We start from the raw sequence: 13,573 nt of genomic DNA on the forward strand, positions 1-13,573 counted from the left end.
CTTCTTCTCTTCTGCCATTTGCTGCTTTTCAGTTTGACTGTGATAATTTATTCAACACTGTTTTCAGAGCAATAACCTACTTTTTGGCAAACCATTCAGTTCTTTCAGTAGTGTAGGGGTCCCCCCCCCCATGTGTTTATTAAGGGGTCTATGACACGGGGGAAAAACAAGGTATCTTTGGGGAGAAGATGCTACGGTAGGATTCAAACAAAGTAATTATACATAGGTGAGAAAAACTCCCTTATTATCCACGCAGGGGTCTCGTCTCTCATGGGTGCACACACAGTTCTCATTAACCTTTTCAGGAATTGCACAGGTCCAGTGGAGATGGGTGTGCAGAGCTCAGTCCCTGCGCACACTAAAAATAAAAGGCAGCCCGTGCCACGTGCATGCCAATAGAGATGTCATGTACAACACAACACAACGTCGCTGTCATCCATTGTTCTGTGCGCCATGCAGGGGAGGAGGGGTGCACAGCCAGGCTGGCTATTTCATCATTCTCCCTTACAGCCTGACCAGTAGCATCTTGTCATTACAGGCATGTAATTTTAGCAGTGAAAAAGGAGTGTGTGTTTGTGTTTCCCAGCCTGTGTCACTTTCTGGTAGCTGTTCTAGGTCTTTCAGATGATTGTTTTGAATTTCATTTACAAGCGAGGTGTCTCTTTTTAGACAGCACTTGAGCTGTGCCGGTGCCTGCTGGCTCTGCAGTGGGAAGGAGTGGAAGGCAGTCTTGGCTGAACTGGGCCCTGGAGCAGTACACAGCTATCTTAATTGCTGCTGTTCCACCTCTTGAGGAGACGGCTCTGGTTCTCCCAGCTTGGAATTGTGTGCACTGGCTCCAGCGTGGCTCCTTGCCCACTGACATGGGAATTCATGGTGTCGTGGTCCTGCCTGTGGGACCAGCACCTCCTGCTTCCATGCAAGGAGGCCCAGAGTGCTGCACTTGGGGGAAGAAACAGTGGTGTGGAGCAGGAAGAGCTTCTGGGCTGATCCCAGGGAGGCTTGTGTGTAGAAGCCCTTGCATTGGGTTGCCATTGCCAATGCACCTATATTTTTTGGATGCCAACAAGCAGAGTCTGCTGAATAATCAGCTAATCATGTGGTAAAGTCAGGGCATCTGGCCCAGTGCTGTGCCTGGTTTGCTTTACTGCAGCTCTGATTTCCTGCTGCTGATGCCCAGGTGTGTAAAGCAGCTCCTGGTCCTTCAGCAGATTGCTGAGCCCATGTGTTCACAGCACAAGAGAACTCAATTCACACTTGGCAGGCCTGGCTGCTTCTTTAGCACTGCCACATGGAGACCCAAATTTCAAAACAGCCTCAGCCTGGCTCTTTTTGGTGTCTCTCTGAAGCACAGAGCCCAGGTAAGCTGACCCCAGGGAGGAAGCTCCTGGTGGTGGCTCGGACACTGTTGTGAGTAGACCGTGTGTGCAGCCATCCTGGGAAAGGATGTAGAGGAGATTTGGCATGGACCTGAGATAAGGGCAGCATTGCCATCTCCTGGAAAATCTCTCTCCCCTCAGTAGGCAGCCCTAACAAAGCATCTCCTGGTAGTGGGAAGGGGGGCCAGCACCACCCTGATCTGGCTCAGAGCTGGTGGGTGGTGGTCAGCAGGGCCAGGCCTGTGAGGGGCTGTGGCAGGGTTTGTAGTCATGGACAGTGTGATTCCTAAAGCTTTCGGTTAAGGACGAGACCAAAAAAGGGCAGACTGGGGGCTTGTTTGCATCTTCTGGGCACTGTTTTATAAGGAAGCACACGGGAAGTCCTGTCTGAAGCAGAACATGTGAGGACTGACATTTTGGCTTTGAGATATTTGAGTCAGAAATTAGTTTCTGCTGGGCAATCCAAACCTGTTCTGCTTTTTTCCAGTAAAGACCACTGCCTGCCTGTATGTGAATATTAAATAAATGTTTTCTAACCCTGGTGTGTTACCCTGGTATATTCTCCCTGTTGCTTTGCACTGAAAAGGAGTTGTCAGAGTTGCACAGGGCTTTTGCTCTTGCCTTCAGCCTCACAGTGGTTTGCACTGTGCCTTGCTGGCTTTCCATGCTCAGAACCTGTGCAGTCTTGTCCACCTTCTGGTTCTCCCAGGGCAGCCTTTAATGCTTTAACAAGCTAACAGGTGCTCCTCTGATTTAAACTTGCATTAACTTCTGCTACCCTGATAGAATTCCTAATATTATAAACACCCTTAATAACATGGCTATAATCTAGAAAACCTGCTGTCCTTTTTCCAAACAATTACTTAATGAGGCAGTAATTTATTCTAAGCTATATTTATTGGAGCCCATTCCAACTTTATCAGACATACTCTGGTTGGATGTGTGCAGTTAGTCAAAAACATTAAAACTGCTCCACTTCTTCCAGGAGAACATGTTACATTTAGCAAACTGACAGCATTAGAAACTGTTTCCAATTTAATAGAGGCATATGTTTCCTGCAAGGCTTAACACGCTGCAGAGTCAGAGATTGCCTTCGACTGCGGCTTTGCCTTTTTTTAGCGTGGTGAAAAGGAGCTGCAAACTGAAGGCAGAAGTGGAGTTTGTGTTTTTGGTTGTTTTGCAGAGATCCTTCTAGCAGGGCTTCGGCAGGCTGCAAGTTTAAGAAACTCTCAAGAAAGTGGTGTGGGCGGTGCACACAGAGCTCTCGCTCCAAATGCAGTTTCTGATCATGAACAAACAGCAAGAGCTTGCTTTGCCCTCTGGGCCTCAAATAGTACAGTATGCAACAAGGGAGAGCAGGCAAGGCACGAGGATGGAAACAGTAGGATCAGATTACAGTTTCAAAATATCGCTGGAACACGTTGGCTGGCGTTACACTATTGACTGGCTTTATAATTGCATTGCTTATTTGCTAGGGAAGGCTTCACCTTACTTTCTGATTAACATGGACACTCCTTCAGGGACCTGGGGACTCCAGGCTCTGAGTATCAAAGGCAAGCCCCGTGAGACCTGCACGGCTTTAGATGCTTCTCAAATGAGACTCTGAGCTTCCTCTGTTGTCTCCTGTTTGCCAGAGGTTTCCTTACACAGCCCCTATTGAAGTTCTACTTAGAATAGTCTCTAGCAGTCACCCAGTATGGTTTTCCTTCTTATTTCAATTTTAACTGGAGAGGAGAAAAGACCCCTGTCACTCAGCTTGGTAGCTGCTCCTTGCTCAGTCTTCACTCTGTGAGAAGTGCCTAAAGCAGGGGGCTAAGGCTGTGTCCCTGTAGGGAGAGAGAAGCTGCCTTTCTTGCTAAATGCAGGAATGGGGTGCTGAGGAGCTTTACTTGCTTCTCTGTTTCTTCTGGAAGAGCTGAGGTTTACCCATCCACCGCAGGAGATGGGGAAGAGTTAGGTCCCTGTAAAATATGTGTGAGAAATACCTGCCACTTAGAATTACTGCTGGCACTGACAGCCTTGCAGTGAAGGCTTGCAAACATAAAAACAATCCCCTGTACTCTCTGGAAGCAGAGAGCTGCCCAGGAGGCCAATTTTTTTATATACTCTAAAGGAGAGTTTTGTAAGTGCTTATTAAACCTCACTCAGTTAAAAAAAAATAAAATGGGCAGCCAGAATTAATGTAAAATGTGTCAGGGAAAACAAACCTTGTAAATACAGAATGTCTGAGCACTGGCTCTGGAGAGGACAGAAACCCCTGCACAGCTCCATTCCCTCTACCTCTTTTTGGGGGTTGTGGGATTTGTTTCCTAACTCACATGTGACACGAGACGCAATTCTTATAAGGCAGTGTTGTCAGGAGTCCTCTTTAGCCAGGCAACATGGATGCAGTAGACTCCAACATGTAAAAAGTGCATCAGATCCTGAGAAAGCAGCCTTGTGGGGGGGAAAAAAAAATTAAAGAACACTCCCCCCCCTCTCCCCAGCCCCCATCCAGGCTGGTCGGTTCACACCCTGCAGACCAGCTGCAGCACAGCACAGGCAGCGTGGCCGTGCAGCTCTGCATGGAACAGGCTGTCCCAGCTCGGGGATGCTGCCGTGCCAGGCTTTAAACACTCCGGTGTCAGCAGATGAAATCCCCAAGGAGGGGCCATTTCCACCCAGCTCTGGCTGCTGCCTGTGAAAGTCCATGTTGCTCATTCGCTCCAGCCCTGGAGTTAAACCTCGACACCTGGGCTGCTCAGCTTTCCCCCTTGTTTTGAGCGAGGCTGGGAGAACCTGCCAGGTTTATACTGGCCTTGCCCTCTGCTTTTCCTTTGTAACTCTGAATGGGAGGAGGGTGCCAGCGCTCTCAGATGTCTGCGCTTCCACCTGCTGGGGCAGCTTTGCTGTGCTTGCCAGGATCCCACTGGCCAAGGAGCATCCTTCTGTAGTGGGTGAGCCCATGGTCCTGCCCCAAGGGGTCTTCTACAGATGTGCCCATTCTCCCTCTCTGCTGTGGCCTTGGGGATGTGGAAACAGGGACAGGGAGAGAGAGGTTTGCTGGTTTGCCTCCCTGGCTCTGGGGGACAGATACTTTGAAGTTGTGGAGACTGGTTACAAGTTCAGGTGGTCCCTCAGGCTGGGTCCAGCAGCACTGAAATACCTCACAGGAGCTCAACCTGCCTCTGTTAACTCAGAGGATCTTGCCCTTGTCTTGCCGGTTGAACCCAGTTGGCATAAAAGGCCTTTTTATTTTGGTCCTGCAGCTATCTGTGCCAAATCCTCATTCTGCTGAAGTCCATAGCAAAACACCCATTGACTACCGTTGAGCCAGGATACAACCAATGGACCCCTCAAGGATGAGGAGTGAAGGATGGAGGAGAGGAAAATTGTATTTCATGTGCCAGAAGTGACAGAGAAAGCACTTCCATAATTCACTGGGTAGGTTCTTTGAGAAAACCTGGTGAGGATCGCTTACATCTGAGGTTTGTGAACTTAGGGGAATGAAGTGTGCAAATCCAGTGCTCTCATTGCACTTTGGGGGTTCTTATGGGGAGCTTTTGTGTTGTGGGGTTTTGTTGGGTTTTTCCATGCACATGTGTGAAGTAGCATTTTATTTTAATTCCCCTGAGTCGCCTTTTTCTTTCTCTCTCTTTTTTTAACCCCCTGTGGTTTGAATTGCCTAAGACTTCAGAAAGTAACTGGTCCTGCTTTAAACTCCTCTTCTCACACAACCCCTGTGGTTCACACCTGTGTTTCGGTGTGTGGCTGCCTGGAGGGGAATGGTTGCCTGTGGACTCGGGGATTTTGATGCTTTTACCTTTTTGAGCAACATGATGTTTGTTCCTAAAGCAACCTCAACATTAATAAGCTAATTATTTATAATTTATAATAAGCTGTTCATCCTCTACACTGACAGAGGGGGTGGCATTAAATCTGTGAGTGGAAATGTGACTTCTTAAAAACCCTTTTCCACTGTTCCTCTTGACGTTCAGTTCCTCCTCCTTTTTTTCTTTTTTCTCCTTCCTGTCTGTCTCGATGAGCAGGGAGGGCTTAGTGGATTGTAGAATTGATTTCCAAGATGAGCTTTCGGTCTTGGGAGGTATTTTAAACTTAATTGTTAAAAGTCTTTGAGAATTAAAATTACAGGTTATTTTTTGTTGAGCAAAATCACTTTTCCTCTCAATTTTTATGTATCTGATGCTTTTCTATGCCAAAGTGCTGATTATTAAAGACTTGAGAAATAATCTGGCAGTGTTGAAATGTCTGAAGCACAATCAATAAACACAGTGCTCCTCTCACAGTCTACACATACCTCTGTCCTCCGGAGAGTGAAGGATTCATCACTGGGTGGGCTCAGAGACACAGGCATTGCACGAGCTCTTCTGTCTTTCATCGGTGACTCCAGAGAACCATCTACTCCAGGCTGATTATCTCTTCTGAGCCACAACTGCTTTTTTTTCAGCTCTGTCTGAAGAGCATGCAGAGCCAATAAAAGGAAGCTAAATGACACACAAATGAGTTAAAAAAAAATATACTACTTTTGTTTTTCAATTAAGAAAAGACAGCTCCCAAACAATGCTAGGGTTTCTCTGGCGCTGAGGTGCGTGCAATCGCCCTAAATGGGCAAAAAAGCAAGTAGTATCTTTGTCAGTAACAGTGGTCTAGCTTTTGGTTCTGGGTCTTCCAGAGCTGGAGTAACTGGTAGATAATATTGGAGAAGATCTCCAAGTAAGTCCCCCCGCCCCAATCCCCAGAAAGATGCAGCTTTTCCATTGTCTTTCTTCAGCTTTCTGCTTCCACATACCTAAGAAACATTGAAAACTCACTTGCAGACCAAAACCCTGCAACCCCCTTTATTACAACAGCAACAACAACAACAAAGTGATGTCCAGTCTCAACTCTTAACACCCAGACTCAAAATTATGTTTAGCAAATGGGTGAAAGTGCAGCAGAAATACATCTGGCTGAGGTTGCTGCTCAGCCAAAATAGATGCATGAAAAACCTTCCGTGGGCATTACCCCTTATTTCTGCCTGTGCAGTGCCACATTTGGATGGGCTGGTGTTGTCTGGCTGCCCTTGTCACAGCTGTATGGCTTGGTTGGGCAGCTCTCTTTTGACACTGGGGATGGTGCAGGTTTGTCTCTTTTTGTACTGATCTTTGGTCAAACTGATCTTTTAAGTTTGGCATTTTCATTTTCCCAGCAGGAGGTTTGGCTGGAAAGGCTAGAAGCAAAGTTTTTGAGATGAACAGAATTGATTGAGATCAAATGCTGGTATTGCACAGCATCCTTTTTTTTTTCTTTAAATGTTATTCGTTATCTTAAGACATACAACACTGATCCCTTTAATGCAGGCATGAAAGTGATTGGTTGAAGGAGGGAAGAGGTGGTTTGAACTGTAAAGAACAAGCAGACAACATTGTCTTAAGCTTTGATGGTCAGACACTATGAAATTCCTTTCTAAAGAGCCAGAGAAAGACTTGCAAGCCCCCAAGCATGTATGATTTTACCAACTCTATCAGTTGGTCTAAAAAGATAGCGCCTCCTTGCTTCGCATGGCATGAATGAACTGATTTATGGAAACTGGAGGAAGACATTCTTTACAATTCCCATTGGCGTGCCAGAGGAGAAGGGGATAAAATAAAACTTCATAAAGCCAAGAGTCTAGCAGTGCTTATTTGAACCCTCTCCTTGGTGGAATAAAGCCTCCATGCTTAGGCTGACATCCTGTTTGGTGCTTTAGGGGTTAAACCCTCTTCAGAGAGTATTAGTGGTGGAAAAGGAAACTGAAAGCTGTGCTGAAAACCTAGTAGGTGAGCCTGGGAGTTGCCTGATCTATTTTATCTTTTAAAAGGGCAAACTCTGAATCAAGCTACATGAAGATGGAGTGAGATGTGAAAGTTTGACAGTCACACATACAGGAAATCTTGAATTATCTCTGAGCTTCCTGGAAAATGATGTAGTGCGGTTATCGTAGTATTTACTCAGTGATGATCCCACAGTTCTTCCTGATCAGCTTTAAAAAAGTGTTCACTACCAGCACCTCAGTCTTGGGTGGAAATGGGCTCGGTTGGGTTTGTTGGAAATGCTTGGCAGCGTCACCTGGCAATGATGAATAACCGAGCACAGGGAATGGAGCCTGGGCTGTTTTCTTTATCATGAGGGAAAAGGTTTGCTTTGTACAGGGAATGTTTTTATACATTCCTGGCAGAGGCTGACGAACTTCAAACTCTTCTAGTCCCCAAGCCATTAAAAAATGTCTTCTTTAAATAGAGCATTGTGGAAGGAGCACTGCTATGTCTTTAGGTCAGAGTCTGTCTTTTTTCAGGGGGAGGAGATAGCAGGAAGGGATGGAAAGCTGCTCATCTCCTCCTAACCCCTTTCTGCTTTAAAAACGTGCTGGAACTGGCCAGGGTTTTTAATTCTTGCTAACCCCATCCTCCCTTTCTTGCTCTTATCTGTCTGAAGTGAAAGGAAGCATGTCTGCTGTGAACACTGGAATAGCAAAGCCCCCCGCTCGCCCCCCAGACCCATGTGAACAGCTCCAGAGTAGTCCATGGAAGTGACACTAGGGAGCAGAGAAAAGCCAGACTTCGGCAGTAGTGCTAAATTTCAGAGGTTTTGTTCACCCGAGATTCCAGGCGCAGGAATTGCTGGTAGCTGGCCAAGCAGCTTGGATGGCAGCCTACCTGTTCCTCAGCTCTGCTCAGCCTGCTCCCTCCCCCTGCCTTTCTTTTTTTAATTGCATAATATGCTAGAAAATTATCTGGATTTGGGACTTATTTTTAACCAGAAGAGGCTCGCTTCACCCGATCTGGTTCTCGATTTACCACCCAGCGAATGCTCTCTGAAGCTCTTGTAGCACTGAAACCCTGACTTCTTTAGCCTCCTCTTCTGCTTTCCAAGGGTCTCTTTGCTCAGTCATTTTTGGTGATGTTAAACTATGTTGTCTGTCTGCTGCACTGGTGTGTGACTATCAAACAGTGTTAGACCTGCCTGGTGCAGTTGTTTTGCAGGCACTAATTGCACTGGGTGGATTGGGAATTGTACTCAAATAAGGAAGGCAAATTTTGTCTCCCAGATGGTAGCTGCATAATGTGAGAAGGGTCAGGTCTGGGGTAAAAATCTGTATGGCCATTGCAACTTCTTTCTGGATACCTGTGGCTAGAAAGCCTCTTCCACTTTTTTTTAGGTTTTTTTGGGTTTTGGTTTTTTTTCTCTTTAAAAAAGGCAGACTTCTTCATGCCAGAAGAATTCGTTAAACAGAGGGGAGGATACAGGAATGAACAGGGAGCTCCTTGTGATCATATTAAAAGAGTGAGCGGATTAGAGCTCCAGCACCTCACCACTCTACCTGAGAAAATGAGGGAGCATAATGCTAGGTCGTGCTACTGTCACAGCACAGCAACTCCTTCATTCCTCTGCGTTTGGGGGGATCTTGGTGTCACAAAAATAATGGTGACAAAATGAGGTTGAGACTGTGCTGTGTAGAGGAGCATTTCCAGGCTCTGAAACATCCTGGAGGAGATGGCACTGGGGACTGAACTGCCCTACTTCATCTTAGCTCAGAAATTATTTATAATGTGGGGCAAGTTTGGTAAAATCCCCTTTGTTTCCTTCAAAATCTGCCATCTGACCAGCAGCAGAGTGTAGTGCAGAGAGTAGTCTTGGGGATTAGACTAAAAGACTTGACAGATCTTCTTCTTCATCTGTAATTTATCTAATTCTGAGTATAATAACTGCATTTCCTGCTCTGGTACTTTAGTCCTAAGGCGATCAGCTAAATAAACCCATATGTGTATATCCTGGTGCACCAAAGGGCTGATCTCCCAACCTCACTGGGGAAGTTTCTCCCAACACACAATTGCTTGAGCCTCACTTCCCTTCCCCTGTGAACACACTTTTCAATAAAAAGAGGAAATTCATTGTGAGAACTTCATTGCTTTACATTTGTATTCCTAGGAATAGCACTGCCTCAGTCAGGGAATGTAAGGAAATGTTCAATACAGTGCCTGTGGCTTGTGTTCCTATGGACAGGTATTTGCTTAATGTAAGGAAGAGGAAATTTGCTACCAGGCATGGCAGATCTTGACTATTATAGATGCTGTCTGAATTCCTGCTTGGAATTTGCCGGCACAGCCATACCTAAACATGGATGGACCAGAGCCCTGTGTTAGGGTGGCTGCTGCTTGCCTGTCACACTGCTGTGGGCCAAGGCCAACTTAGAGATGGGGACAGACGTGCACCTGCTTTGCTGCCTTCATCAGTCTCCTCTCTTCCCTTGCAGATATATGTTGGGGAAAGGAGGAAAGCGGAAGTTTGACGAGCATGAAGATGGGTTGGAAGGCAAAGTGGTGTCTCCCACTGACGGTCCCTCTAAGGTGTCTTACACCTTACAGCGTCAGACTATCTTCAACATTTCCCTTATGAAACTTTATAACCACAGGCCATTAACTGAGCCAAGCTTGCAAAAGACAGTTTTAATTAACAACATGTTGAGGCGAATCCAGGAAGAACTCAAACAAGAAGGCAGCTTGAGGCCCATGTTTGTGGCCGCTTCGCAGCCTGCCGACCCTCTCAGCGACAACTTCCGCGAGGCGCAGCCGGCGTTCAGCCACCTGGCCTCGCCGCCCCTGCTCCCCACCGACCTGGTAAGCACTATGCCCCTGGAGTCCTGCCTCACCCCGGCCTCTTTGCTCGAGGACGACACTTTTTGCACTTCCCCGGCTGTCCAGCACGATGGTCCGACCAAGCCACCACCTCCTGCTCTCCAGCCAGTAAAGGACAGCTTCTCCTCAGCCTTGGACGAAATCGAGGAGCTTTGTCCAGCACCTACCTCCGCAGAGGCAGTAGCAGCTGAGCCGGCAGCCGACGACTCAAAAGCCCAGCCCAGCGAGTCCAACATCCACAAGCCTGAGGGCCTCCCGGAGAGCAGAACGGCTGAATCCAAACTCATGGACCCCCTGCCTGGCAACTTTGAGATAACAGCTTCCACAGGTTTCCTCACAGACTTGACCCTGGACGACATTCTGTTCGCTGACATTGATACGTCCATGTATGATTTTGACCCCTGTACGTCTGCCACGGGGGCTGCCTCAAAAATGGCTCCCGTCTCAGCAGATGAGCTCCTAAAAACTCTCGCTCCGTACAGCAGTCAACCAGTAACTCCAAATCAGCCTTTCAAAATGGATCTCACAGAACTGGATCACATCATGGAGGTGCTTGTTGGGTCTTAAAAATATTAGAAATATAGCAACTTTTTTTTTGTCTTTTTTCTTTCTTTTTTTTTTTTTTTTTAATTTTAAGTACCAGTATATACACTTGGTAGTATTTCCATAGTCCCTCCCAGCCCCGATTCACAGCACTGTGCATGCATCCTTGCTTGCCTTTTTTGAAAAGAAAAGGATCACACTAGTTTTTGCTTCGAGCAGAGTTGGAGTGCCTTCATCCATGTATGACCACTTCTAATGTATTTTTTTTAAAGTGGTTCCTCAAGGAAGACCGAATATCCTGGTATAGGAAAGAATACGTATTGTAGACAATGCTATGTTATTACAAAAAAAAAAAAAAAAAAAAAAAAAAAAAGGTAAAAGCTAAGCACAAGGATTATGTTGGGGAAAGCTGTAAATTGCATGTGCATACTTGTCTATTTTTTCTATAAGTTTTATTGCAAGAGGTAAAAAATTTTATTATTTAGATAATCTCAATACCATTTTAGCCCTGTATAGGTTGACTTTAGCAATTCAGCCTTTTGGAGGCATTAACCTGCTCCTCTTTAAGTGTTGCATTTACATGGCTGTTTAGAAACTGCTGCCCAAATTTATTTTATATTTTTGTACAGATTCTGCAGTTTATGGTATTGTTTTTTCTAAAAACAAATGCTGTTTATACACACAAAAAAATAGCTATTTTGATAGGATTTGCTCACATAGTTCCTGCATAATTCAGATGTACAAGAACCACTTGTACTTTTATACAGAGTTGTAATGTTTTATATGTGTATGGTGCAAAGAGAAAATTGGATCAAATAAGCCTGCAGTCGGTTTCCCTGAATGCAAACAAAAAAAAAAAAAAGTGCTTTAAGAAAGGGCTGGGAGCTGCTTCTGCCGGAGTTTCACAAGTGTTTGCTCCCTGCTGTACCCACTGCGCACTACTGTGATTCCTGAAACTTAGAGCCATGTCCTTTCCAACACGTATGTGAAGCAGTTGGCAGGAAACAGTTGTGGAACTTCACCCTGGAGGTCCTGAGCACTGCCGTGGCCGCGCTCCCGCCCCGCGACCGGGCCCCCATCCCGCCCCACGTGGAGCCTTAACCCGGCGGAGATCGGCACCTCCTGACCCGGAGCTACTGGGAATGGTGTGAGGGGAGCACCGTGCCCGGAGCCCCCGAGAGCCAGCCAGCCTCCCGTGGCACCTCCTGACTGACGGGCGCGGGCAGAGAGCGGGGCTGGGAGCGTCCGCTCGCCCTTTCTTGGAGCATTTCTCCTCCCCTCTCCCACCTCACTGTGCTAAGTGCTGAAAAAGGCAGCTTCAGTATTACTGCAGTGAAGCTCATCTCGTACCTGCACTGGATGGACTTACTTCAATATCCATTGCTGTCGAAACTGGAGCCAGTTGTGTGACATCACTTGGCATCTCGTATAGAGTTGGGTTCTTGTATCAACTGCGTTACCTGCTTTACACTTTATAGACCCGTTTTACAAGGAATATACAGACACAGCTTTCTATGCATGGTCCCCTCCCTGTAACACCTGAGAAGTCTTCTTACTGCACCAATTGCTATTTTTTTTTTCCTGAGTTTGTTGTGGTGTACATTTAATTTAAAAAGAAAAAAATGTTTGCAATGTATCATGCCTATTGCTGAAGTTGCTATGGCATTTTAGTTTTCCAATGGTACTTTAGTTGTTGAGTGCCGGTTACAACCTGTATTGTTGACATGCCTATGGCTTCTTTAGGAATAACTTTTATATTTATTTAAGAAATTTTAAATTATGTTTTATGTCATTTGGCAATATTCAGTTGATTCTGCTCCCTTCTTGTCATGGATGAAATTGGGTCTTGCCTGCCTTTTGAGGAGGCGGCTTTTTGTAAATTGGCACTTTAAAGCAGGCCATATATATTTATTAGTCTATAGATAGATGTAACATAGATATGCACACAGACACAGGATGAGAGCAGATACATTTTTGCAATGAAGGAACTCCTAATGGAAATGAAATGCATCATGTACAGCTGCAAAAGGCGCTTCTGGCTCCCAGCTCATCTGTCAGCGAGAGACAGGGCTGGGGGAGGAGGGGGGCACTGGCCCAGGGGGGTGGGTTTGCTTTCTTCTTTTTCCCAAGCTGAACTCCGTGAAGCACTGGGGTGCTGATGGATTTGCAGTCACTACACAGACTAACGAGAAAGGAGGTTATGCTTCAAACGGAGAACCATTGAGCAAGTGTAGCTTTAGGGACCAGGGGAAGGGAGGGGGGACAGCTCCAGCTCCCCCCAGCCCTTGTTCCACAGCAGTCCTCGGCTCTTGCAGGAGAACCCACGGCCTTTCTGTCCCTGCCCCTCGAGTACCTGGGAACACAATCCTGCACAAGCCTGGAACAGCACCAGGCTCACTCGGTGGCTTGGTAGGCACTTGCCTTACCGTGGTTAAAAACTGATTTGCAGGATGCTGGAGCCACCTGTTTTTTGGGATTACTTAAGTATTTACACCTGCATAAATATCACCTGCTAGGCAAAAGCTCCCATCAGTGCCCTTCTCAGAGACCTGTGCTGTTCAGGGGAGTCAGCTGAAGCGAAGTTTTTGTACCCAGAGAGCAGGAGCCGAGCTCTAAATCCAGCCTGCCACTTGGGCAGTGTCTGTGGCTCCTTGGTGCTGAAGCCTGTGTCCTGGGGCAGAATCCCTGCAGGAATCCCACAGGACAGAAACCTACTTGATTTGTGGGACTCAGCAGAGGGGAAGGCTGGTGCAGGCCTGGGTCAGAAGGGCTGAGCTGTGGCTTTCCCCCTGCCCAGTCACTGACTTGTCTCCAGCTGGGCCTGTGCTGTGGTCCCAACAGCAGCCAAGCATGGAATTTCTCTGAGACCTACACCAGGGATGGAGATTGACATTAACGTGCAATGAAGTGACAAGATGGGAGCAGAATAAGAGGGCTTTGGATTTGAAGTGATTTTTTTTTCTTAAATTATTTATTCTTTTTTTTTCTTCTGTAAAT

At 46.5% G+C, this 13,573-nt stretch overlaps 1 protein-coding gene across 5 annotated transcripts in view; it reads left to right on the forward strand.

Moving 5' to 3' along the window:
• SERTAD2 (SERTA domain containing 2) overlaps positions 1-10,937 on the forward strand; it is a 74,646-nt gene extending 63,709 nt beyond the window's left edge. For 4 of the 5 annotated variants that reach the window (XM_030944917.1, XM_030944920.1, XM_030944916.1 and 1 more), the window contains one exon: positions 9,652-10,937. In XM_030944917.1, coding sequence (XP_030800777.1) covers positions 9,656-10,600 — 945 coding nt within the window. In that variant the 5' untranslated portion in view covers positions 9,652-9,655 and the 3' untranslated portion in view covers positions 10,601-10,937. Of the gene's footprint in view, positions 1-4,627; positions 4,803-9,651 lie in introns of all 5 variants that reach the window. The other variant, XM_030944918.1, reaches the window with a different exon arrangement.
• The last annotated feature ends 2,636 nt before the right edge of the window (positions 10,938-13,573 follow it).

This window comes from Camarhynchus parvulus, chromosome 3 (assembly GCF_901933205.1).
Source record: "Camarhynchus parvulus chromosome 3, STF_HiC, whole genome shotgun sequence".
Classification (NCBI taxonomy): domain Eukaryota; kingdom Metazoa; phylum Chordata; class Aves; order Passeriformes; family Thraupidae; genus Camarhynchus; species Camarhynchus parvulus.